Source organism: Cydia splendana, chromosome 5 (assembly GCF_910591565.1).
Source record: "Cydia splendana chromosome 5, ilCydSple1.2, whole genome shotgun sequence".
Lineage (NCBI taxonomy): Eukaryota > Metazoa > Arthropoda > Insecta > Lepidoptera > Tortricidae > Cydia > Cydia splendana.
In genome coordinates this window covers 9,242,803-9,270,748 of record NC_085964.1, presented here as the reverse complement: position 1 = coordinate 9,270,748, position 27,946 = coordinate 9,242,803, and the positions used below count along the sequence as shown (strand labels likewise).

At 39.6% G+C, this 27,946-nt stretch overlaps 2 protein-coding genes across 2 annotated transcripts; both read right to left on the bottom strand.

The window, feature by feature from the left end:
- LOC134790606 (activating signal cointegrator 1 complex subunit 1-like) lies at positions 1–22,528 on the bottom strand. The gene is made up of 7 exons (XM_063761461.1): positions 22,197–22,528; positions 21,555–21,651; positions 7,022–7,154; positions 6,345–6,473; positions 1,254–1,414; positions 814–986; positions 1–334 (listed from the first exon to the last, which is right to left on the bottom strand). Exons 1-7 carry the CDS (start codon positions 22,318–22,320, stop codon positions 63–65), a joined length of 1,089 nt encoding a protein of 362 aa, XP_063617531.1. The 5' UTR covers positions 22,321–22,528; the 3' UTR covers positions 1–62.
- A 495-nt stretch (positions 22,529–23,023) lies between these two features.
- Positions 23,024–27,358, bottom strand: LOC134790607 (activating signal cointegrator 1 complex subunit 1-like). Its single transcript, XM_063761462.1, has 7 exons — positions 27,179–27,358; positions 26,718–26,817; positions 26,125–26,257; positions 25,433–25,561; positions 24,305–24,465; positions 24,014–24,186; positions 23,024–23,318 (listed from the first exon to the last, which is right to left on the bottom strand). The coding sequence occupies exons 1-7, from the start codon at positions 27,291–27,293 to the stop codon at positions 23,062–23,064; spliced, it is 1,068 nt and encodes a 355-aa protein (XP_063617532.1). The 5' UTR covers positions 27,294–27,358; the 3' UTR covers positions 23,024–23,061.
- Positions 27,359–27,946: the final 588 nt, after the last annotated feature.

Genomic DNA, 27,946 nt, shown 5'->3' with positions numbered 1-27,946 from the left:
GTTTAAAGTTACTTTCTTTTCCACAACCAATCACGATATGATAAAAATTAGGTCAAACTGTGTTAAGGAATAGATATTTTAAAAGTAGCTTCATAATACCCATCGGGCCCGATGGTACTTATTTGAGACAAATGAATTTCAGTCACTTCCAACACACCGAAATCGAAATTGCCGAACTTATCAAGTATGTCCGCACCGTCAAATGTGATCCTTTTAGCTTTTTTTACTCGAATGTCCTGAGAATTCTGGGATGATTTGCTCCTATACTTAATGTTCAAGAGCGTTACATGCAATTTGACGCTGTCTCGGCCAAATTCGTTTTTATTCATTAAACCTGCAACTAATTTAATGTTGGAGAAGGAAATACACATTATACATTACAGTCGAAAACGAAATTTATCTTAAAAAAATTACCTTTTCGCCGCCACTTGAATGAAGTAATAAAGTGTCATCAACGCAAAGACACACAAGATGCACGTAAATAAACTCGACAACCCGCGTAGGTATAACATATCAAGCCGTGGCGTGTGGGGCACGAAATGTACTGACTTTATATCAAGTCAATGGCGGCGAAAAGGTTAAGTAATTCCAAAACGGGATATATTCTCTTCGGGTCTATTTATATTTATTTTTAACTGGGAATGTATACTGTCGTAGTTATTAAGAAACAATTATTTGTAAAATAAACTTAATAAGCATGTATTGTGTAACTGGTTGAATGTATATTTGATTGCATTTGTAGAAATTTCAGGTAAGTAAATGCAATAGACATTCATGGATATACGTAAATTACCAATATAATTGACACATTACCTTTCCTGCTGTAAAAACCTACAATTTTATCAGCTAACTGCTGTAGGATACCGGGCGTTGACTCATGCTCTTCAACTTTAGCATAAAGAACTCTCATGTTTCCGGAATCGTTACCCATGTAGGACAAGCCCCTAATTCGAATTTTTAGAGGCAAATGATCTTGAAGCAGTGGGCTGAAATAATATGAAATTTCCCATAAAATCTAAATAAAATGCTGGCAATCCTCGTACCAGTGAATGGAGGGGCGTAGCCAACTAATAATCGTACTAATCGTAGACAGATGCCAATAGAAACTTAAATAATAATTTATGGAAAACATCACGTGATTTTTCGTTCGCAACTGTCCTCATGATACATTTTATGCTTGGTGGGGTAGCGTTGCCGGATAATAGACACATCATCAAATATAATTTAAATAAAGCGATTATAAAAAAACTAACATTATAATTTTCTCCTTGGCCTCGGTAAGCAAGTTGGAAGCAAAAATCTTTTCCTTATTATCCGTCAAACACGTAACTCCTACGGTTAGATGGATTTTGCTGGGCTTAATAAAGATAGATTCATGTAACCCACGGTTTTGACAATCACAAATGACAGCTTCCTGAAACAGATCATTGAAAAGCACATAATGAACATGCCTAAAGTACCTATATAGGTTAAGAGCCAACAGGAGTGGTCATTCCTCCATACAAACGTAGTCCCCGTTTTCCTCCGTGGTTTTTGAAGCTAGAGCAATGATTTTTTCAACACAGATTAATATTGTCAATATCTGTGTCGGACCGTTTTGCTTTTTTTGATATTTTTGTTTTTTAAGGCGCTAGAGCCCTTCAAAAACGGCCAAAATGGCCTAATAGACTATGCCGCAATGAGAGGTGTGGTATTCAAAACTGATATCAATTAGCCAAAAAAGCAAAACGGTCCGACACAGATAATTTCATAATCATTTAGATTTCCAAATTTGGTTACGATTGGTTAAGTTTTGGGGGAGGAAAAAGAGTACTACGAAACCTCGATTTTTGTCATTTTTACGCAGGATTTTTCGCCTCAGCTGCAGTTGTCCCTATCACACTAATTTTAGGGGCGGAGTCAAGTTTCTAAATACGTACACATCCAGAAAAGTGATGGGCAATAGTCGACATTTAATGTCGATAATCTAGTGATGTAAGAAGTTATCGATAAACCGTCTTGTGTGAAAATATCTAGATCCTAAGATACAAGGGGTTTTGGGTTGAGAGTAGGGAACACATTTTTGTAGTTATGATATACAATCTATTATGAACTTTTTGATTCTAATATTTCAAATTAGAAATCAAAATCAAAAATATTTTATTGCATGGTTAAAATGGGTTAACAAAATTTTTAGGTACCTACAGGCACGCTTCGTAATTGTCGAGCAATTTAGGGTCCTAGCTGAATTGGTTGTTCCATACTTACTCGTGCTCTATGGAATGTCCAATTTAGCTAGAACCCTAAATGGCTCAACAATCACGGAGCGTGACAGTACAAATGATTCATGTTCTGTATATCCTGCCCTACAATGGCGTTAATATTTGGTTGTCATGTCTATACTTCGTTTTTAAGCATTATTGAAAAAAAAAATAGTAAATACTAATATTAACCACTAAGTACATAACTATTACAAATAAAGCTAATAAATAATTATACGATTGCATGCTTAAAAAAGACACGTCACCTTCACTCTAATGCTAAACAAACGAAGAATAAGAACTAACAGCGATAAGACCGCCTGTTGCTACCTTTATCTACATTGTAAATCGGTTTTAGGGTTCCGTACCCAAAGGGTAAAACACGGGACCCTATTACTAAGATTCCGCTGTCCGTCCGTCCGTCTGTATCTCTGTATCTCACGAACCGTGATAGCTAGACAGTTGAAATTTTCACAGATGATTTATTTCTGTTGCCGCTATAACAACAAATACTAAAAACAGGATAAAATAACTAACTAATTTTTGACCGAAGTTAAGCAACGTCGGGCGGGGTCAGTACTTGGATGGGTGACCGTTTTTATAAATAATGGTACGGAACCCTTCGTGTGCGAGTCCGACTTGCACTTAGCCGGTTTTTTTTTAATTTGTTTTTATGTTTGTGGTGTAATAAAGAATATTTTAGAGTCAGACCAAGAAAAGTCTACAGCAATTTTGATAGCACACGCAGTGCAAGTGTTATTTATATGTCATAATTTCATAGAAGCGACGTTTGAAATAATACTTGCACTGCGTGTTCTATCAAAATCGCTATAGATTTTTCTTGGCCTAACTCTACTTTAAATTACAAAGTAAGGCCTAAATTATAAAATAAGGCCCATCAATGTTTTTTTTTTTGTGTTTATTAAACTTGATATTTTGTCTATAGTATTAGCGGACATGGCCTCAAAATTTAAACCCGCTTAAGAATCGGGCCTTATTTCGTGCATTATATACAATACTACCCATTTTTGTGTAGTCATTATTTATACTATAGAAGCATTGTTTGAGTAGCCAATTATTTAAACAGTATTTTTTTAAAGGGCAACGGTGGCAATATTTTAAGGTCTGGATAATAAGATACAGATCTTAATAAGGATATCAATGTAAGTGAATGTTACCATGACTACCAAACAAACAAATGTGATAGAATTTGCCAGCTGGCATTGTAACATTCAGACAGTTACCTATGTACCTAATCTGAAATATGAATAAATTAGTAATATTTTAAACAGGAAAGTAAACCGAATTTTGGCCTTTTGCTGGACACAATCACAATAGTAATTTGTTTTACAAGAGGGCAAAGTTTATCGCCACCGGTTGATGCATTTGCAGCACCAATGGTAGAAAATGCAAGCTCATCATCAACTGCATAATCGACGTTTGATATGACTATTGAATCCGAGCTTTTTGATCATGAATCATGATAAAACAAAATTTTAGAAGGTCGCAGAATAGTGGATTTAAAATATTTATTTTCTGTGATCTCAAATATCAGGCACGATCATACAAATTGTACATTTGCTGATCTTGCCTTTGTCATTGAAAGACGTAAGGGTTTACACAGAGAATATATATTTAAGTGTAATATGTGCAAAAAAAAGGAAACGATACACTCTGAAGACCCAAAAAGAAAATGTTAGTAAATACTGCTCCTCCCCATGGTTACTTGGTTCCTTATTCAACCTACCTGAAATTAAACGAGTAGGTTAGTAAATTATATCATTTTACATTATAAAGTTAAATGTTTAGGTATCTCAATCACTTACTCACTGGTGGACATGGACGCAAAATTTTTGCCCATCTACTTATACTATCTTATAAAAAATGAAATTTTGAAAGTTAGCACGCTTAAAGTTCGTTTTTTTTGCATTAAGGTAACAGATTTTGACATGTCTTATTAAAAATTACCATTGAAAAATAAGTCATAGCAAATATGTTAGAATTATAAATCATATTAATCATATTAATGAGCAAGAGCACCCTAAACCGGCGAGCGTGTATGAGGAATGTTATGAATGTGAAGGAAGCGAAAGTGGTATGTCAGGATCGTAGCAAGTGGAAATCCGTGGTCTCTGCCTACCCCTCCGGGAAATAGGCGTGATTGTATGTATGTATGTATTAATCATATACTTTTTTATATTCTTTTGCTTTCATAAGTAATATAAACTAATTTTTGAAAGCGTTTTTCAATAATTATTAATAAAAAGACACGTCATGATTGTTTACCTTCTTTCTAATGCTAAAAAATAACGAACTATAATAACCGGGCCTTATTTGGTACAGAACCTTGATTTGATAGGTACATCGGATATTCTGGGCCCCTGAGTTTGTTACGTAAAGGACAAAATGGTGACATGTGGTTAGAGCTGATACTGTTAAACTAGTGGTTCTGTGCGCTAAGTATAAAAAATAAGCTTCAGCGAACTCATTAAGCCTAGAAAAAACCCTACACCCTACTGCCACTTAAGTCAGTCTTGAGTCTTTGAATCAATTTCCGTAGTAGTACTACTACTACTAAGGTACTAGGAGGTAATAAGGCCTATAGATTAGATTTAGATTAGATTAGATTAGATTAATTTATTTCTTATTGAAAATTACATGATATTTAACAATGTCATAAATGTCATAATGTTTCCAAATAACATGAATTCACAAAAAGATCGTCAGATGGTAAACAATAATAATAATAATACATTAAAATAATTAAAAAATAAGTAAAAAATATAAAACAATCAAATAATCATAATAAAAATTAAAAGTACCTATATTCATATTAAATGTCAAAAAGTTACCTATGTACGTCAAAATAAAGCGGTCAAAATGTATATAATGCTAAGGCACCCTAGTTAATATAATGTCATAATAACTAATAATATTGCAAAGTCAAATTAAATAAAATTCCAAACTAACAGCTAAAACAATAAGAAATAAAAACAATATATAGTAGGTATAATAAGGCCTACCTGAAAAATAATGTTCTTACAACAGTGTAACCGTGTTAGTTATTTGAGTAACATATATGTAAAGTGATACAATTAAAAGCTAACAGCAAACCAGTACATAAATTATATCTTATATACTTCTTATGAATTACACTCTTATAAAGGTTTCGGCTAATTACGCTTAATTACTTGAATAAAGGTAGATGAATTGCGTGCGGTCCAATAGGTAACCACAACTCACGGAGTCCAAAACAATAAGCTGATCAGCAAAGTCAAGTAAACAAAGCCAAGTCACAGTAGTAGAAAGATTATCGAGTTCCGTAAACGTAAGCCGGGTCAAAAAAATCAATCGCAACACAGTAAGTAATAAGTGAACGCCTCGTGGCAGTAACGCACGAAAAATAACATTGCAAATTGTCGGCAATGAGGCGCGCGCGGGTGCAAGCGTACGCATCTGTGTGCGTGCATTACACACACAAATACAGTCTCTCACGCCCCGTCAGAGCGACGGGTATATTCAGCTTGAAATCTCAAAATTGACTTTTAGCTCAGCTCCCGTTTCGTCTTAAGAGAGATCATACGCCGTACGTACAGTCAGCGTTATTAGTACCTATAGTAGCGGATGAGCCTACGCGTCAATAGTATGAATCATTATCTAATGGCTTTTTAATGTTACAGATATTTTTGACAGGAACTATTCTGTCCTGCTAAGCCGAAAAGCGCTATCTCAAAAACAAATGATTATGAAAATTGAATTCTCAGTTATAGAAATTAAAGTATAAGTTCGCGATGAATTTTCTTTTGAGATAGCGCTTTTTGGCTTAGCAGGGCAGTATTATAGTCTATAAAGATACGTCCCGCTTGGCGCGCTGTTCAAAATCACATACAAAAATAAACATAACGCAAACACGAACGCTCGTCACGCTATTGAATGAAATTAACACTAAGGGTTCTGTATCTGTGCTGTTAAGGGGTTGGCAGGCTTTTTTCATCCGCTACTAATGATGCTGGTTGTCCATAGTTATTTTTAAAATGTATGAAATGTTGTTTCAATTTAACGTTACCTCCCTATTTTAAAATCCCTTTACAAGTGCCTAGGTACCTGAAATCGTGTAAAGTTGTCCATGATGTCCGGCTTATTCATAGGTATTGATATGAAATGCGTAGGCCTCTGCTTCATTCGTGAGGACACAACTATCGTGTAGATTTGCCGTCTTGCGGCCTTCACATTCTAAAAAAGAATACATATTGGGTGAGATATTATAAAATTTATTTATTTATTTGTATTTATAAAATAATGATAGTACCTAGCTAATTATTCAATAAATTATTAGAAGCTTGGATTTAATTGAAACTCAGCAATACCAGCTTCATAGACAGTTCACTACCAACTAAGTTATGCGCGGCCGTTAAATGTGTTTAGTTTAGCTTGAGCCTGATTCAGATTTCACAATGTATGGTTTTGATACGTCCTCGACGATCGTCTTCGTGATTGGCGCGTATCTCACGCACGAATTTCATTTCATTTCGCATGCCCCAGTCAGCGTGAGCGATTTTCAAGGTCGTATCAAAACCAGACCAGTATACAAACTCATAACAAATTGTTAAAACCGAACCGGGCTCCTAAAATTAATTTTGAACTTATGCCAGGTACTTATAAATTATAATATACAATTATACATTATCAGCATTACAATGTTTAATTTCTCGGTGTATTGGCTTGTCTGTAATGCCGTGTAAATATATTGTTAGTAAATAAATAAATCAGTAAAATCTTACTGCAGGAGTGGGTCCCAGTATAGTGATATCTCCATCTTGATCATGTCCAGGTATCATCAGTTCCGTCTTGGTGTCTTGCTCAATTTTGTCTTTCGTCTGTTGTTGACTTCCTATTATTAACCCAAAATATTTCCTAAAACCGAAGTTTTAAATTGAGGTTGGAACAATAAAAATTGAGTATTAAAAAAAAGGTGCAGGGGGGCAATTTCAACTGCGGGAAAATTTCAACTAATCGAAATATCTTCCATGTTTTACATTATTAACTAGAGTGCCATATATGTATGTCCAGATAGCGAAAAACATCTTTTTCGCTATCTGGTTCTCGCACTCTAGTTAATAATGTAAAACATGGAAGATATTTCGATTTATAGTTGAAATTTCGCCGCAGTCGAAATTGCCCTCCTGCACCTTAGACGTTATTCAAGCGTAGGTAATATATATATTTCGTCGCCCGTGTACCACTGCCTGGTTATAAACAGGGATGTTACGGAGCTCCGTTTCCGTTAAGTCGGAACTTCCGTTTCTGTTCCGGTTCCGTTACTTTTGAAACGGAAGTATATCGGATATCAATGCTTAGCGCGACAGCGGAACATGAGCAGCGTCCATCAAAAACAAACAGGTTTATACCAGTCATTCGCTCATAGTCCGTGGTGTTCACTTAATTATACGGCAAATGATGATGATGGAATTTCCTTTTGCAGAGTTGCTCCTTTTGACTCACAGACTGACTTAGGAAGGGGAGCCAATTGAAATGTTAATGCAAAATTTTGACTTTATTATATGAATATTATATGACCCGTATAAATTAAATATCAGAAATGAATTTGGCATCTTTGAGTTACACGAAAAAATACCACAAAGCAAAACTATTTTTTACAAATTTTGCATGCCGTAAGTCAATTTTGCATCAGAAATTCGGTTGGTTCCCCTTCCTAAATTAATCTGTCAGTTAAAAGGAGTAACGTTGTTAGCGACGCTACGACAAGACGCGGATAATTATAAGTTAGATTAAGATCAAATTCGATTAAGACTGTATTCTCAATAAAGATTTATTTGATAGGTAGGGAAAACCGCGATTAGATTGTCAGTAGTCATAAGTATTCAAAATATCCGTTATTTAACTCGTAGGTTCGTAATAAGTTTTAGGTCACCCAGTAAGTTAGGAAAAAACATGGTTAAACCTATTTCCCAATTCCCAAGTAATCACTATAAACTTAGTAAAATAATGTAGGCTCTGTCATTGGTTAACCAAAGAAAGGCGGATCAAGACAAGGAAGTCTCAATATGAAAGGGACAGAATGACCGCTTCTCATTGGTCGGCCAAATTCGAGCTCAGCGCTCCGATACAGCGTAATTTTCACTTAGAAACATACACGTTTCATTAATTAATTCGTAACCTGTTAAAGTTACATCATAACAATATTTGTAGATATTATAGGTCGTTAGCCTAGTCACCTAGTTAGATAAGAATCATAAGGCAGTCACAGGTAGACAAAGGCCTGCGAGTCGGCAAAAGGGCCATAAACCATCCATTGTATTCATTTCGGACGCTTTCCTATCTATTGTAAGCCAAGTCGTAAGGACTAGTGAACTTGTTATCGTTTGTTTTTATAACTAATGAACGTAGTTAACTATTTGTAATAGTTTTAAGTCAGTAATTAATCGGATGTATGTAATATGAGTCGCAGAACGATAGCGGGATAATGAAAATTCACCCGAAAATGACCGTATGACGTAAGCGACCAATCACAGGCCGATTAATTCCGCGAATTAAGACATGATTTTATCTCCCTATCGTAGGTGACTCTCTTTCTTGATTTTTCGTATAAAAGTAAGACGGAACCGCTTCGGATCGTACAGTACACCAGGAGCAGCCGAAAAGGAAAAACCAAAAGGAAGAAAACCAAAGGAAGAAAACCAAGGAAGACCTGAGGGATCCGAAGCTGTACCGCCTAATCGTTGTAGGAGTATTTTTATATTTGTACCGCGTAATAAAAGTCAGTTTTTTAAATCGTGTAGTTTATTCTTTATCGCGAGGCGGTTGAAGATATTCGTCGAGGGCTTCGCACATGGGCATCTAGTAGGCTGGGGCGACTGCGGTTTCGAGCGAGGCGCCAGTAGACCAGTTACCTTCTCCAACTGCTATCGTCGGCTATATTGGGCGTTGAGAGTTCAATATTTTCTGGTCCTTCGAGCCGGATCTACTGTCAGCGCACCGGGACGTCGTGCTCAAGTCTACACTTGCTGCGAAGAAACGTCACAAATGACCGATAAAATGGTCGGTACGCGTTCGCGAAAGGCTGCGTCGATGCAGAGCGACGAAGATAGGCGGCGTTACCTAGCGGAGGGCGCGGCAGCGGCTCAGAGGGCTGCCCGCGCGGACGCCGAGAGGTCAGAGGGCGCCGAGGCGGCGCGCCCCCTCCTCACCCCTGTAACGTCGTCCGACGCGCTCAGCGAGCGTCCGCGCGCGGCTAGCGCCGAGCCGTTTGGCGTAGCGGCCGCACCACAGCACTCCCTCAGGGCGGACGACTTCACGAGGCCACCGGGGTCTCCCTCGCAAGTAAATACACTGCTGTGGAGCAGAGAGCTCCGCAAGCGGTTACGACGACTTGCGAGGCCCACACCGTTACCACTGCGACGGGCGAGAACGAAACTTAAGGACGTCGCAGCTACGCAGCAGGGGGGCACTATGGAGTCGAGCACTCCGTATGCACCTGCCCCTACTCAGTCCGTGCACTCATGCGCTAGTACGGTCATCGAGGCAAGGCTATCTCAAGTGGAGCTTGAGGCGAGCGAACGTCTAGCAGAAATTCAGCGAAAAGAGTTGCGGATCGAAGCCGACTTAATAAAGAAGAGGCTAGAGGCGCAGAAATCACAGATTATAGCGGAAGGAAGCACGGGCGCAGTCTCAGATGCGGGTGACATCGAGCCACAACAGAAACGAATCCTGAAGTGGATGGACGACTCTCAGGATGACAAGACTATAACCGAGCCAGTTAAGAAGAGGTTAGCCAACGAGCCACCACCGGACTACGAGACTCCTAGACGGCCTCTGCGGGACGAGCGACATATGCGACGCCGCTCACCGAGCCGCGTGGAACGTCAACGGCGATCGGAATCGCCACCGGAGGAGCCCCGTACGCCGCACACGGCGCGTACGCAACACACGCAAGAAGGCACAGTTGCGGAGTCTATGCTGCATTTATTCGAGAAGATGCAGATGGCGGCTCGTCCGGCACCTAAAGATATCTTCGAGCTACCTCACTTCTATGGAGATGTGAGCGAATGGCGAAGCTTTTACAATACCTACATCGAGACATCGAAGCGCTACAAGTTCACCGACTACGAGAACGTTGCAAGACTGCGTATGGCGTTACGCGGGGACGCTAAGATGTGCGTGTCACATGTCCTGTCTACAGCTACTCGTCCAGACATGGTTATACGTATTTTGAAGAAGCAGTTTGGCCGAAGCGAGGTGCTTTTGGATAAAGCAATCGAGGACCTACGAAGACTGCCACCGTTGGGGCCGAGCGCGAACGACCTCAATACGTTTGCGATCAAGATTATGAACGTCGTATCTACTATCATGGACATAGATAGAAGACACTACGCCGACAACCCGATGCTGATACGGGAAGTAACCGATCGATTATCGCCTCATCTACGAAGCAGATGGTGCGACTACGCCAACAGACATCGCGATACTGACGACCCCGAGATCCTGCAGTTGGCTGATTTTCTGATGGAAGAGAGCGAGCTAGAGATGTCATTCTGTCACGCGCGCGCACCAGCGAAGCGCGCGCAGGGACCGATGACAGCACCGTACGCGCGCGCGCCTGGCGCTAGACTGAACGCGCCCGCGCCGCGCTATCCCATCCCCACTCCAGCTCCGGCCGCAAATCGATGCAGCGGAGGGCAGAAGGCGACGTATGCGGCTCGACAAATCACAGCGAAGAGCACGTGTTTGTACTGCGGTGGCAATCACATTACTACAGATTGTCGCAAGCTGGCCGCACAGAGTATAGGCGCTAGATGGGAATGGGCAAGACTCAATCGTATATGCTTCAGATGTATGGACGCGAAACATTTGAAGTCGCAATGCAACGCGAAAGGGTGCGGCGTGACAGGCTGCCCGCACACGCATCACCGTTTGCTGCACACCGAGCCTACACAGGCGAACAACAGCAGTGGGGCTACAATAGCGGTAGCTCAGTCGACGCATCGAGCGGTCGCCTCACCGAGAGTGACGTCATCGTTTGCGGCAGCGGCCGAAACGGAGTCGCGGCCTACAGAACGAGAGGACAACGATCCGCGCGTCTACGTGTCGTCAACCCCAAACTTCAACGTGCTACTGAAGGTGCTGCCTGTAACAGTCACGGGGCCGAAGGGTACGGCTCAAATATTCGCTTTCCTCGACGACGGGTCAACGCTTTCCATGATAGATCAAGACGTCGCAGATGAAATCGGAGCAGTAGGCGAAGACGAACCTCTCTGTCTACGTGGGATAAGAAACCTGAAGCACACATCTATCACGCAAACTGTAAAGGCGCAAGTGGGACCGCTGCGAGGAGGCACCGTGCACGAGATCGTCATGAAGACCGTAGAAGGACTTGGCATACGATCGCAATCACTCAACAAGGCCGAATTGATGAAGCACAAACACTTAGAAGATTTGGGCGACGAATGCTACGTGGGTACAGGAGTACCGCAGATGCTGATTGGAGGCGATTTCTGCCACCTGAAGACTCCCATCGAGATCAGGCAGGGCGGAGAGGACGAGCCTTGCGCAATGAAGACACCCTTGGGTTGGGTATTTTTTGGGCGAATGCCGCGCATCATTCGCACGATCGAGCAAACCGTACTTCATTGCCGCACAGAGGACGACGAATTAATCGATCAAGTTAAGAAGCATTGGTCGATCGAAGCGTTAGGAGTAACGAATAAAGAAAACGTCAGTCCGAGCGATCAGCGAGCCATCGACATTTTCAACGCTACGGTACGCAAGACTGCAGGGGGCCGGTACGAGGTCGGTCAACTGTGGGCGTCGGACAACGTGAAGCTACCACCGAGCTACGTAATGGCGCGGTCGAGGCTACACAACTTGGAGATGAAAATGCGGCGCAACAAGGACTTCGCTGAAGACTACGAAGCCCAAATTCAGAAGTTACTACAGAAAGGATACGCGGAACGTATCATGGAGCCGCCGCAGACCGACCGAACCTGGTTTTTGCCGCACTTTAATGTATTTAATTTAAATAAAGGCAAAGGAAGAGCCGTTTTTGACTGCGCGGCAAAAAGTCAAGGAAATAGTCTGAATGACTATATTTTATCGGGGCCAGACCTACTACGAAGCCTATTAGCAGTGGCGGATTTGCAGTCTTTGCCGCCCTAGGCCCCAGGCCTTGTAGCCGCCCCTCTCTGAGCATCACCCATCATATTGACTACATTTAGGTCAGGCAACGAAAAGGTATAGAGGGAAATGCTTGGGACACATTTTTAACTTAGTAACTTTATTTGGACTCTTTAGGAGGTGAACATATCAAAAGTCCCCTTGAGCGGGGGTAGGGGAGTTTGGTTTGAAGGTCACATTTTTCTGTTTTCCGCTTATTAGGTATATCTCAGAAACTATACGTCCTTGTGATATGATCATGGGAACATGGGTTTTGCGAAAAAAATAAGCAAATACTTACCTATTCATTTTAATTGACAGTTTTACCAAAAGAAACAAGAAAAACATTTTTTTTGCTATACCTATAAACACTCATATTTTTTTTTCCCTTTTGGCCTCCAGCGAATTCCAGAGAAGTTTAAAGGACAAATTAGTAGGTATTTAGACCCAGTAGTTTCGGAGATAAGGGGGGAGGGGAATTGTAATTTTTTGCCTGTTTTCTTGAATAACTGCTAAACTATTATCCTAAAATTATGAAAAAAATATATATATTTGAGATTCTTACAATAAGCTATTTGATTTGATATGTAACACGATATAGTTTGAAAAACTTTAATTTTTAATTTTCTCATTTACCCCCCAAAGATGGCCTCCATATTTAAAATTCATTTATTTACGTTACGTCTTTGGGTCAGAAACATACATATGTGTGCCAAATTTCAACTTAATTGGTCCAGTAGTTTCGGAGAAAATAGGCTGTGACAGACGGACAGCCAGACGCACGACTCGCACGAGTGATCCTATAATGGTTCCGTTTTATCCTTTTGAGGTACGGAACCCTAAAAACGGCGAACAAGGCGCGAAGGCGTCAACAATCTGTGAAATCGACGCCACACTCGCGTTCGCGGCTTCGCGCCACGATTCGCGCACAAGTGTGGAGGGCCCTCAAGATATCAAAAAACTTGTAGCTTGTAGCAAATTATACCCGCTTTCATTTTGTATAATGATCATGTCGTTAGAACGCATACTTTTCGAGATATAAGCGAAAAACCGATAAATGTGTTCTTCAAACCCCTTTCTTCCCCCGACTCAAGGACTACGGCCGGGGACTTTTGATATGTTCACCTCCTAGATAGTCGAAATAAAGTTAGGTACGAAGTCAAAAATTGTGTTTCATGCATTTCCCTCTATAGGTACCTTTTTTTGAGAATTCGTTGCCTGGCCTAATTTTGAGTAATTTTTTGTTATCAGCGAATTTTTTTGTCACAATTTGCCGCCCCTAATATCTTGCCGCCCTAGGCCCGGGCCTACTGTGCCTTATGGGAAATCCGCCACTGCCTATTAGGAATTTTGCTACGATTCCGCGAATGGAATTTCGCGGTGGTCGCGGACATACAAGAAATGTTCCTGCAAATTCAAATGCGAGAAGAAGATCAACAGAGCCAACTCTTCCTGTGGCGCGGCACTAGAAGAGATATGGAGCCCCAGGTGTACAAACTAAACAGAGTTTGTTTTGGCAACGTGTCATCGCCTTTCCTCGCGCATTCGGTGCGTAATAGGAACGCGCTCGACAACCAGGACAAATATCCGGACGCGGTCTACGACATCCACAATAATCATTATATGGACGATTACGTGGCATCGTACGAGACCGAGGATGAGCAGCTACGAGATACACGTTACACGTTTTTACCGACGCGTCAACTGAAGCCTATTGCGCCGTGGCGTATTGGCGTATCGAGAACAAAGAAGATGTACGAGTCAGCCTAGCAGCGGGCAAAAGCAGAGTTTGCCCCCTGAAAGTATTGTCAGTACCACGACTAGAGCTTACAGCCGCAGTAATCGGAGTTCGACTGGCCGAGACGATTAAAAAGGAGCAACGATACAACGTCGAGAAAATTATCTACTGGACGGACTCTCGAGTATTGCTAGGATGGATCAAAGACGACGCAAGAAACTACAAGCCGTTCGTGTCACACCGTTTGGCTGAAATAGCTGAAAAATCGGACCGGCGGGCGTGGATGTACGTGCCAACCGACGTGAACCCCGCAGACCACGCTACGAGAGGGAAGCCGGCGAGGAAAATCACCGCTCACGACGAATGGTACAAAGGACCGTCATTTCTTCACCGACCAGAAGTGGAGTGGCCGAGTCAAGAAATAGGCAGACCGACTGAAGACCTTCCTGAAAGGAAAAGCGGAGTCACAGTAGAGACTACGTTATCTACTACTACGTCAAAGTCAGATCCGTCGAGCGTGCTACCTGACATACGACGCTTCAGTAATTACGATAGGCTAATGAATTCGACGGCCTACGTTCTACTTTTCATAGATAAGATGAAAAATAAGAACAAGACGCTGCAGCTGCAAGTGAACCACATAAAGCGAGCCGAGCATATGTGGCTACAGAATAGCCAACGAAGAAGTTTCCCGGACGAGCTGCGCACTCTAAGCGCAGGACGCAATTTGGACAAGAAATCGCGAATATACAATCTAGCACCCGAGCTGTGCGACGACGGCGTGCTGCGAATGAAGACGAGGTTAGGAAACGCTCCAGTGTTGTACACATCGGTACGACCCGTAATATTGGACGGCAAGGACTCATTTACCAGACTAATGGTCCAACGCGCACACAGGCGAATGGCGCACATTCATAACGAGGCAGTGGTAAATCAGCTACGACAACATTACTGGATATTACAACTGCGACCTACTGTGAAAGCTGTAGCGCGAGACTGCGCGCTGTGTAAGCTACGTCGAGCTTCACCGCGAGCGCAGCCCCTTGGCGATCTACCACCCGAGCGGCTACAGGCTTACCAGAGGCCATTCACCTACACCGCGCAAGACTACCTCGGGCCTATGTACGTGACCATAGGACGACGACGAGAGAAACGCTGGGTGTGTCTGTACACATGCCTAGTAACTCGGGCTATTCACCTCGAAACTGTACATAGCCTGTCTACGGATAGCGCTCTACTGGCGCTAAGGCGCTTCGCCGCACGAAGAGGATGGCCGAGCGTTATGTATAGCGATAACGCAACCTGCTTCAAGGCGGCATCGAACGAGCTGCGCGAGGCCTACAGGCAATGGCTTCCGCAATTGCAACACTACGGCGTGCAGCGACGAATGGATTGGAAATTCATTCCCCCCGGCAACCCATCTGCAGGCGGAGCTTGGGAGCGAATGGTACGCACCGTGAAGACAGCGATGCTCTATACCTTCAACACTAGAGCACCGAAAACCGAAGTGTTCGAGACTCTACTGGCAGAGATCGAGAATATCGTTAACAGAAGGCCGTTAACACACGTGAACGTCGACCCAGAGAGCGAAGAAAGTCTCACACCTGCGCACTTTCTTCTACTTCATAACGCTAACTTACCTATGATTGGCGCTTACGAGGAAAACGACAAGCGACAATGGAGGGCTGCCCAGGCGCTAGCAGACCACTTCTGGCGGCGCTGGACCAAGGAGTACTTTCCACTGCTGGCACCACGCAAATCATCCGACGACGGAGGGCGACAGATCCAGCCGGGAGATGTTGTCATCATTTCTGAACCCAACGGACCACGCAGCGTGTGGCCTAAAGGAGTCGTCGAGACCGTCTATCATGGACCCGACGGGAGGGTTCGCTCCGCAGACGTCAGAACGAGGCACGGGACGCTACGCAGGCCGAGCTGCAAGCTGGCGGTCATCGCGTCGCAACCCATGCACCAGGAGTCTTCGACTGCGGGGACAAAATGTTAGCGACGCTACGACAAGACGCGGATAATTATAAGTTAGATTAAGATCAAATTCGATTAAGACTGTATTCTCAATAAAGATTTATTTGATAGGTAGGGAAAACCGCGATTAGATTGTCAGTAGTCATAAGTATTCAAAATATCCGTTATTTAACTCGTAGGTTCGTAATAAGTTTTAGGTCACCCAGTAAGTTAGGAAAAAACATGGTTAAACCTATTTCCCAATTCCCAAGTAATCACTATAAACTTAGTAAAATAATGTAGGCTCTGTCATTGGTTAACCAAAGAAAGGCGGATCAAGACAAGGAAGTCTCAATATGAAAGGGACAGAATGACCGCTTCTCATTGGTCGGCCAAATTCGAGCTCAGCGCTCCGATACAGCGTAATTTTCACTTAGAAACATACACGTTTCATTAATTAATTCGTAACCTGTTAAAGTTACATCATAACAATATTTGTAGATATTATAGGTCGTTAGCCTAGTCACCTAGTTAGATAAGAATCATAAGGCAGTCACAGGTAGACAAAGGCCTGCGAGTCGGCAAAAGGGCCATAAACCATCCATTGTATTCATTTCGGACGCTTTCCTATCTATTGTAAGCCAAGTCGTAAGGACTAGTGAACTTGTTATCGTTTGTTTTTATAACTAATGAACGTAGTTAACTATTTGTAATAGTTTTAAGTCAGTAATTAATCGGATGTATGTAATATGAGTCGCAGAACGATAGCGGGATAATGAAAATTCACCCGAAAATGACCGTATGACGTAAGCGACCAATCACAGGCCGATTAATTCCGCGAATTAAGACATGATTTTATCTCCCTATCGTAGGTGACTCTCTTTCTTGATTTTTCGTATAAAAGTAAGACGGAACCGCTTCGGATCGTACAGTACACCAGGAGCAGCCGAAAAGGAAAAACCAAAAGGAAGAAAACCAAAGGAAGAAAACCAAGGAAGACCTGAGGGATCCGAAGCTGTACCGCCTAATCGTTGTAGGAGTATTTTTATATTTGTACCGCGTAATAAAAGTCAGTTTTTTAAATCGTGTAGTTTATTCTTTATCGCGAGGCGGTTGAAGATATTCGTCGAGGGCTTCGCACATGGGCATCTAGTAGGCTGGGGCGACTGCGGTTTCGAGCGAGGCGCCAGTAGACCAGTTACCTTCTCCAACTGCTATCGTCGGCTATATTGGGCGTTGAGAGTTCAATAAACGTGCAAAAGGAAATTCCATCATCATCATTTCCCGTAAATCGCACTTTTTTGTCGTTAACAGCACGGACTACCTATAACATCTCATCTATCACTCAGGTTCGATTCTGATTCTGGTTCCTGTTCCGTTGAAATGAAATATGAAATGAAATGAAATATGTTTATTGCGAGAACATAGAGTTTGATTGATACAATCGTAGGTCTTAAAATAAAAGTTGTCCTTATGTTCTACTCTATGATAGGCATGCAATACAAGGTAAGCGGCAAGCAATCATGCAAACATTACAATTTAAGATATACAGTCATAATTATCGGATGATAAAAATTACAATTAAAAATTATTAATGTCAATATGATGAATTATTAAGTAACAAGTGTTTTACATTGTTGTTGACATACAAATTTCAATAAGTATGTCAACATAGTAAAAAAAAAAATACAAATTTCAATATGATGTCAAAACAACATATGTTATTAATAAACTTATTGGTTTTCGTCTGACATGAATTCTTGAATTGAATAGTAACACTTTAATAATAACCATTCACGTAGGGCATTTTTAAATAGCCTCGGTTCAGATTCTAATATACGCTTTGGTAGTTTATTATAAATTTGGATGATCATTGAGAAAACATTGTTTTTGAACACATTTTTCCTTGCTCTAGGTAAGAATATTTGATTTTTACGTCTGGTCGATCTAGGGAAAAAGGTAATATTTGTGTCAAAATATTCAGGGTGCTCTTTCACAAACAAAGATGCCTGTAATATATACATGCATGGCAATGGAAGATCTTTTGTAGATTTAAATAATGGTCTGCATGGTTCTAGAAAGTGGACATTGCAAACGGCCCGTACACATTTTTTCTGAGCCACGAATGCTTTATGGACATCTACAGAGTTGCCCCAGATCAATAATCCATAGCTCAAGATGGAGGAGACATGTCCGTGGTAGGCTGTTAAGGCCACAGCTTTAGAGGAAATGTTGCTAAGTCGCCTTAGAGCAAATACAAACTTGTCGAGCCTTTCACATACATTAGCTACATGACTTTTCCAGCTGCAAAATTTATCTATGTGTATCCCTAGAAATTTGGTGGATTCTACTTCTTTAACACTCTCGTTATCATATTGAATATCCAAATCGATGTCTACGCCTCTATATGTTCTAAATTGCATTACACATGTTTTATTAATATTTATTTTTAAATTATTTATATTGAGCCAGTGCATTACATTAACTAATGTGTCATTTATAGTTTTATTGAAGTTAATCAAATTGTCAGACTTTATTACCAAGGTGGTGTCATCTGCAAACATTATGCACTTATGTTGTACTTGGTTAGGTAGATCGTTGATGTATACAAGGAATAATAATGGGCCAAGTATACTCCCTTGTGGTACTCCGCATCTATTAAATTTATATTGAGATCTTACAGACACTAGCTCATTGTTAATAATCTGCTGTATTTCTGTACATTGCTCTCTTTCAGTGAGGTAACTTTTTATCCAGTTCAGCGCGTTTCCTCTTATGCCACACCTTTCCAGCTTGTTCAATAGTATCGAATGGGTTACAAAATCGAACGCCTTGCTAAGATCCAGAAAGACAGCTGCTACGGGAGTATCATCATTTATTGATTCCGTTACTAATTTTACAAGATTAAAGCAAGCCAGCGTAGTAGAACTTCCTTTACGGAAGCCATATTATTGCTGATTGCTTAAGATTGAGCAAGAAGTGAGAAAGTTCAACAGACGTTCGTGGATAGCTTTTTCAAGGATTTTAGAAATCACTGGAATAATAGTAATGGGCCTGTAGTTATCCATAGACATTTTGTTATTCTTTTTGAATATGGGCTTGACTATTGAACGCTTAAGATTGGCGGGAAATTTACCTTGTTCAAAGGACAAGTTTATAATGTGTGTGAGTGGAAGAGCAATGTCTTCTGCACAGTGCTTTAATATTTTGGTTGCTATATTGTCTATGCCTACTGCATTACTATTGTTTAAGGACAATATAATCTTGTATATATCTCGTGTATATCTCGTGTATATAAGGTTTAAGGAAGATAGTTTTAGCATTTGTAGGATATTCTAGATACGACTGGTCCTGTGACAAGCTATTTGCAACAGGTACGTTAGTAACATTAATAAAAAAGTTGTTAAATAGCTCCGCAATATCTGTAGGATCTGTGTACTTCGTTTGATCGTTCTCAATACAGTTAATAAATTGAGGTTCTTTGAAGGTATGACCATTGATAATTTGCAAAGTAGCCTGTGCTTTACTTTTGGCATGATTAATCAATCTACTATTGTGCAATTGGTGTGCTTTTATGTATACACTTCCGGAGCAATTTTGTGTAATTAGCGTATGTACGCTTGTTTGGATGTTTGTTCCCAGGTTCCTGCAGGTATTTTAGGTACAGCTTTCTCTTACTGAAACAAGAACGTCGAATACCACGGGTTAACCATCCTTTATTGCTATGCGTATTATGGATTTTTCGCCTCACGAGCGGGAAGCACAAGTCATTAAATAAAACTAACAGTTCATGGATGTTCTGGAAGGCTGCGTCAGTATCCGTTTCATTTAGAACTTGTGCAAACGTTAAGGATGACATACAGCTTTTAAATTTATTAATGTTTTCAGAGCTATAGTCTCTTCTAATGGCATAGTAGAGTTTTCGTTCAACGGTAGTGACTGATTTTATTGTTATTATTTGAGCTGTCTCGTGATCAGAAAGGGCTAGTGGAAGCACATTTGGTATAACTTTTTTAACATTACTAGCTATGTGGTCAATACACGACTTACCTCTAGTAGGGGTTTTTATATGCATTTGTATATTGTAGTTATTTAGCAGGCTTACCAACTCTAAAGTATTCTTCTCCTTTTTAAAAGTATTAAAGTCTCCAGTCTCCACTAACTATAATCTTATACTTTTTCTTTTTTGTGGTTACATATTGCAAAAGTTTTTCAAGTTGTTGCAAGAAAGGTATTTCATATGTATATTTGGGAACGCGATATATATTTATTATTATTAGTTTCAAGTTTGGGATTTCAATTCCACAACATTCAAAGATGTTTGAAATGGCGAGGTCCTCACAGATTTGCAGCGGTATAGATTTAAATTTATTTTTTATTAAAATACATGACCCGCCTCTTTTTTGTTTTGATCTGGAGAAATGGGTTGCTAGTTTAAATCCCGCAAGCTCAAGGTTACTCTCTGTCCCCTTTCGAATAAAAGTTTCCGATAGACAAAGCACGTCAATATCAAGATCATCTTTGATTAGTTCTTTTAATGAAATATGTATAACATCTAATTTATTTAAGACACCCTGTATATTTTGGTGCATGATGATGAAGTTACTTGAGGTTGGTATCTCGAAAAAACTGATCATGTTTTCGGTTCCGTTTCTGGTTCCGCTTCCGTTTCCGATTCCGATAAACTAAACTGAAAACATCTGTTTCCGTTTTCGGTTCCGATAAAACCACATCTTTTACACTGGTTATAAAAATGAATCAAATAAAAAATGAATCTTTGATACTTTAGGTTTTTTCATAGGTAATTTGCCTTTTGCAAAAAGATAAAGGATGCCCTTTGTAAGACCTTATGTAACACGTGATTATAAATGCAATAAATGAATTATGAATTATTATGAATTATGAAAAACCAGTGATCTTCTGTAAGTACAGTCGCCATCAGATATATCGGAGCGGCCAAGGTGCTCAGAAATATCTGAACACGCACTCTAACGCACTAACAATATTCAGTAGTATATCTGATGTACCATAACAGGCCTATTCGGATTTCGAGATAATCACAAGATCTTGAAACGATTTAGAGATCAACTAGATCTACATTAGATATCGACTAGATGTGACTTGGATATCTAAGTCATAACTTGTCGAAATCGTCTAACAGGACCTCCAGAATCGCGGAAACGTCAAATTTGACATATCTATCTTACAAATATCTTTAAATTATCCGTATCGTAACTTGTTGAAGTCTAGTAGAAATCTAATTAATTTTCCGAATCGAGCCGTAAATAATTATTGTATCTAATGTTGAATAAGAAAAATCGACGAACGGGGCGTGAACGCCCTTGTCTCGTAACTAGGTGCAGTAACTGCTGTTTTTATTAAATTGGCATTGTATTAGTGTGGAATAGGGCCCCTAATTGAAATAAAAATAATTAATTGTTTACTTGGAAACATGAAAACTTGTGCTGTATCGAGAATCATCAAGTTCCGTTATTTCTATATTTTCATCCAAATCAATTTCCTCATAGTCGCCGTCCATTTCTGAAACGATTTAAGGAAATGTGTTATTATTTAAATAAATACCTAGCAGAAATCTTAAAGGTCACTTGCGCCATCCAGGGTTAGCCATAAGTCGGGGTTAACCGGTTAAACCCGGAGTTACCTGTACTTCCAATTTAACCCTGTTTTAACGGTTAACTCCGAGTTAGTGGCTAACCCTGGATGGTGCAAGTGGCTCTAATTTAAATAAATGTCTTAATATAATCACTCCCTAATACAGTGTGTACCTACGCCTCGTGCTAATATTGAGTCCCGAACAAATGAAAGGTTCCAAAAGTGAATTACGAGCGTAGCGATTGGTTCAAAAAGTGGAATCTTATTAATCGTCGCGTGGGTTTCCAGTCACGACAGAGTCGACAGATGAACAAATTTTGCTACTTACAAATACCAAATGAGTGAAAGTATAATGAATGACCCCATACCCCCATATCGCTAGTCTCCGACCGGGCGAACCACTATAGTTTATTCAAATCAAAAAGGAAAGCTACTTAGGTACGTACTTACGTTAAATAATAAGACAGTCTTACCTTTTTCTCTCAATGATGGAATAAAAGTTGGTTGTGCAACTTGTATCGCAGAGCAATCGCCAATTCGAAATGAGATTCTTGAAACAATCAATATATGTAGGTACCTAACCATCAGTAATAACATCACCTAACCGAATTACAGTGCATTAACTAAGAAAAGGCAAAACAACTTATCTTATCACAATGTATTTGATATTATTTTAACGAATAGGAAAAGGAGGTCAGTATTTGATGATGCAAATATCTCGCCAAATGGGAATGCTACTGAGGTTTCATTACAGTAAGAAAATTATAAAAAAAGTTTACTCTCGACGAGTGTCCTACCGAAATTAATCTTTTTCCGGTTATTTTGTTTACACACACTTTCCACGCATGCGCAATGCGGTGTCGGATCTACTTTTAAGACGCAGAAAACAGGATATGAGATAACCTACAATCGTCCGTCCACACTACGATCTACGATCTAATGTCATATGTCATATTACGTTAAATGCATAGAAAACAAAGTCGGGGTACGGGTACAATTATTGTACGAAATTTTATACGCGTGCCTACCTGTGGCAACAGAAATAGCGCGAGACCTACTCTCATTATATAACACATTGACTTTTATGTAACGTATCATTTTTTTATTTTTCGGGTAAAAACTGCCAGCTCAGTGCTGTGTTGCCAGTGTGAAATGGTAACTATAGCCAGCGATTTATAAATATTCTAATAGCTATTTCAACGGTATTTAAAATAGTTAATATGCTTGGATGCTTATAAGGACATGATGTCACGATCGTCAGCATTGAGGTAACGACTGATGAAGAACAAGAAAAATAGAATTATTTACAAACTCGTTTATTTCATTTGTTACATAAAACTATGGTACAGATATAACAAAAGTGGGCTGATAATACCCATCAGGTCCGAGAGCATGTCGTTGAGATAAATGAATTTCACTCAACTCCATTACACCAAATTCGTAATCACCGAATTTTCTAAGTATCTCCGACCCATCGAAGGATTCTCTTTTCCTTGAACCGGGGTCTTGAGAGGATCCATTTCTATACTTGGAATTGAGCAATGTTACGTGTAGTTTTACATTAACTGGATCCCAGTCTTCTTTCTTCATTAAACCTGAACAAGAATTGGAGAGTATAGTTGCAACGCAAGCAAAATAATGTAAATAGGACCACGAGCGCAGCGAGTAATTCTAATTTAGAATCCAGAGCGTAGCGAGGTCGTCGCATCGCGGCACAGGGGGCCAATGACTTATGGTCTCGTGGGCGTACAACTTTTCACTTCAGCAAAAAATACAATATTTGAAGGTAATCAGTAATCACCGTTATTACTATTACATTTAGAGTCCGTGCAGAAAGAGAAGAGTCGTGGAATATACGGCCTAATCGGTGGAATGACACAAATGAATACCCGTGTATTTATTCACACGATCGCGGTAGGTAGCGCTTTTATATCGTTGTTGGATTTTCGACTTTGAGCAATGGCCGTTAAATCGAATCTAGCGTACAGAACTATCCTAACGTTTGATTTTAAGGCGACACTACTCTCGTGCAAAGGAGGCCTAAGGGAACCAATACATTTTAAGACCCATCTCTCCACACAGACTCTAAAAGTTGCGCCTCATTAGAAAATTACTTATTAAATTCAACAAACTAAATTTTTCGCGTAAAGAAAATTTGTAGGTAACACTTGATTGCGGTGTCGAGGTGAAATTTAATTAGGGTACATACCTAATATAATATATATTGGTCAATCGCCAGTTTACACCTATAAAATTGTAACATTATAAAACCTGCCTCGTTTATATTTACCTTCCCGACTGAAGTAAGCTACCACTTCATTAGCTAGCTGTTGGAGGACACCAGACGTAGACTCGAATTCTTCCACATTAGCGTAGAGAACATTTATATCTTTAGGGTCATCATTCATATAGGACAAACCTTTTACTCTGATTTTTAAAGGCAAGTGTCCTTGGAGAAGAGGCCTGAAAGATAGGTGTATTATTTTATGACCTAGTTTATAACTATATATTATAACAAAAGTACTGTCCGCAAAATTTGGATATCACTAAATGTATATAGAAAGCGTAAAATGAAACTAACATTATAACTTTCTCCTTGGCCTCTGTAAGAAGTTTGGAAGCAAATGTCCTCTCCTCACTATCCATCAAGCACATAACTCCCATAGTTAAATGAACTTTGTTAGGCTGGATAAAGATGGACTCCTCTACCCCGCGACTTGGGCACTCGCGGAGAACAAGTTCCTGAAAATAATAGTGATGTTGTTTAAAAAAAAAACAACCGTTTGATCATTAAAGGCGTCAACTGACGCGCACGGTAACAGCCCAATATTAACAAGGTTCACGATGACGCACCGCACACGATAGGCGTGGCGTTCTAACGGTTAATATGTAGTTGCTCTTATAACAAATTAAAGAATATATTAATTATGTGTTAATGAAGCCAATTTTTGGGTCATTCCTCACCAATCTCATTCCCTGGCTATATCTATTCGCAAATTGCCAGGAAATTGGCCAAGGGAATGAGATATTTCAGGAATTACCCTTTTAAATTGTTTACGTGCTGATAACACGTAAATAATCGGCCAAGAGCATGTCGGGCCATGCTCAGTGTAGGGTTTCGTAGTTATAATTCTGTCAAAATAGGCCAAACGGGGGCTAATAGTAAGTATCATGTACATTACAAGCATAAGGGAGTAACTTTGCGCTTTGCACGTCTTTTTACTAAGAAAAGAAGATTTTTTGCAATAACTCAAAAACAACTGGACTGATCATGTTCGCTATAGTTTTCATTGAAAGAGTTTATTAAGCTATTGTTTCCCAATTTTTTTCATATTTTTTGGACTCATAGTTAAAAATTTAGAGGGGGGAGACATTTTTTTTTCGGAGCGATTATTTCCGAAAATATTAACTATATCAAAAATGTTTTTTGGAGAACCTTGTTCGTTTTGAAAGACCTATCCAACGATACCCCACACTATTGGAACAAAGCAAAAAAAAAAAAAACATTTTGTATGGGAGGTACCCTAAAAAAAAATATTTATTATTATGTATCCATGCGAAATTGCAGCTTTCTAGCACTAACGGTCACGGAGCAAAGCCTCGGACAGACGATACGGCGAAACTATAAGGGTTTCTAGGTGACTACGAAACCCTCAAAACGAGATCTAACTAAAGATACCTATTTATATCGATGAATTAGCAGAATTACCTTAAATTGTATGAATCTGTTCACAATATCAGGCTTATTCATGGGTATTGATATGAAATGAGTAGGCTTCTGTTTCATTCGGGATGACAACACTATCATATTAATTCGCCGTCTGGCAGTCTTCACACTCTGAAACAAATATTATCTTCCAGAAGTTAACTATAAAAAATCCAAAAGTACATATATACCCACATAATTGTTTGTCTGGAATTTTTAGGAGGGTTTAGATTAGGTAGGTAGGTACTTGTGATGTAAATTCTATTACTTATTACCTACATCACATAATTTATAGTGAATAGTCATGAAATTAGGATTGTGTATGTATGTATGTATATAAACAAATTAGGATATATAATTATGGTCAGAGATAAAAAAAACTTTTAACATAGCACTGTCCAGTCCAGATGTAATTTGATAGAAAGGAGGCAAGTATTAATTTAATTTACGAAATTGCGTGATCAAATATGTAAAATACATAATAAAAGTATATATATGTAAATTAAAATATCGTTGGGTGACAAGCAAAAGTCACTAACTAACACCATTGAAATTATTGGACAATAAACCGTGTTACACATGTAATAAAGTGCATTGTTACTTTAATTTTTTGATAGTACTTAGTGACTTTTGCTTGACACCCGATGATATGCCCCTTCTCAATGTTTTCAACTTATTTAGTTTTAAAGCCTTACAGTAGCATTAGGTCCAAGAATAGTGATATCTCCGTCTTTGCCTTGCCTTGGTATTTTGATTTCTGTTTTAGTCTCATGTTCAATTCTGCTTTTTGTATATCCTTTCCTCCCAATTATTGAACCAAGGTAATGTCTGTGAATAAAATACAATGAAAAATTAAATATGTATTCTTACCCATTGGTTACATAAGTATCACTTTCATAACTGTACAGTCACCTGCAATAATATTTTACTCTTCGAAGGCTGCAAAAATATGTGACACGCTCTTATGGCTCTACAAATAAGATCGTGTCAGATATTTTTGCGGCCTTCATTGTGTAACATATTATTGCAGGTGACTGTACAATGAGTTTAAAATTTCAATGTCTACCGCAGTTGGCTATTTTGTGTCAAAATTTTGCTGACCCCTGATCTAGGCCAACCCAATCACATTGTCAATTTTAGTTTATCTGGCCGAGGACCGCGAAAACTGGCACATACTACAAGAGCTATGCTCTTAAATTATGATGATGATGAATGAGTTTAGATCGGCGAAAAGGTTGCCGACCGCTGGCCTAGATAATAACACTTATTAGATGATCTTAATACTCACTTAGAAACATGGAAACTTGTACTATATCTAGAATCATCCAGCTCCACTACTTCCATATTGTCATCTTCATCATTCTCGTCACTGTCCTTGTAAATAGTATCTGAAATTAAAAAAAAGGCAATTATTTTTTATTCCATGTTTGTAACTGATATTTATTTAATGTGTTTGCTGACAGTGTGTCAACAGATGGGGTACTTGTAGGCTTAACAATGCTTACCTCAAGCTGCCTATAATTAGTACTATCCCTACTGTTTTGTCACAGACAGTAAAGTAGGAAGATTTTGATACAAATATGCTGCAAATTTTCCTAAATTAACAAAAATAGATGCATCACAAACAAGACAAAACAGAATTTGAAGAAACAGAAACTAAATTTGGAGCTACAATACCACATCCACAAGCCACTTAGGTTTGAGAATGTAACTTAGTTCTTTGCTTTGAAATACCGTAAATTCTATTACCGTTTTCATATAAATCATGTTCTTGAAAGGTACTTATATCAACAAATGTATCAGTGTTCCTGTAACACCTTCCGTCTATCCACACCAGCTCCGGTTTTAGAACATTGTAAGACATTATATTTATTTCATGAATAGTGAATGGTTGTTTAATTGTACTTTTTTGTGCGCAGAAATAAATACTTTCTTAAAGCTATAAGACATATGTTTATCTTATTTATAATAGTAACCAAAACACAGTAAGGCTTTTATCAATTTTCAATTTAATTGTAGTGTTGACCGTTGACATTTAACAACACGGTGTTGTAATTAAATGCTGTCAAATTGACAAAGTATTTGCGTTCAGAAATTAGAATTGTAAATGAATCCTTCTATAGTTCGCATATCTTAAGCCCCTATACACTCGCGTTCGCGGCTTCGCGCCGCGATTCGCGCACGAGTGTTGAGCACGCTCTCCATTAGAACGGAAAAACGCATGCAATCCAAAGAGTAGTATAATACAAATGGTCAAGCAAATCTTGTCAGTAGAAAAAGGCGCAAAATTCAAATTTTCTATGAGATGATATCCCTTCGCGCCTACATTTTTCAAATTTGCCGCCTTTTTCTACTGACAAGATCTGCTTGACCAACTATATATGCAATCACCATTCGTCCAAATAGCCATTACACACTACTACACCGTACCAAGTTCGCGGTACAGTGCGATAGTATGTTACGGTTGCCGTTACGGCTATAATCGCTTAGTTGTTTGAACAGCGAGTCGTGTCATCA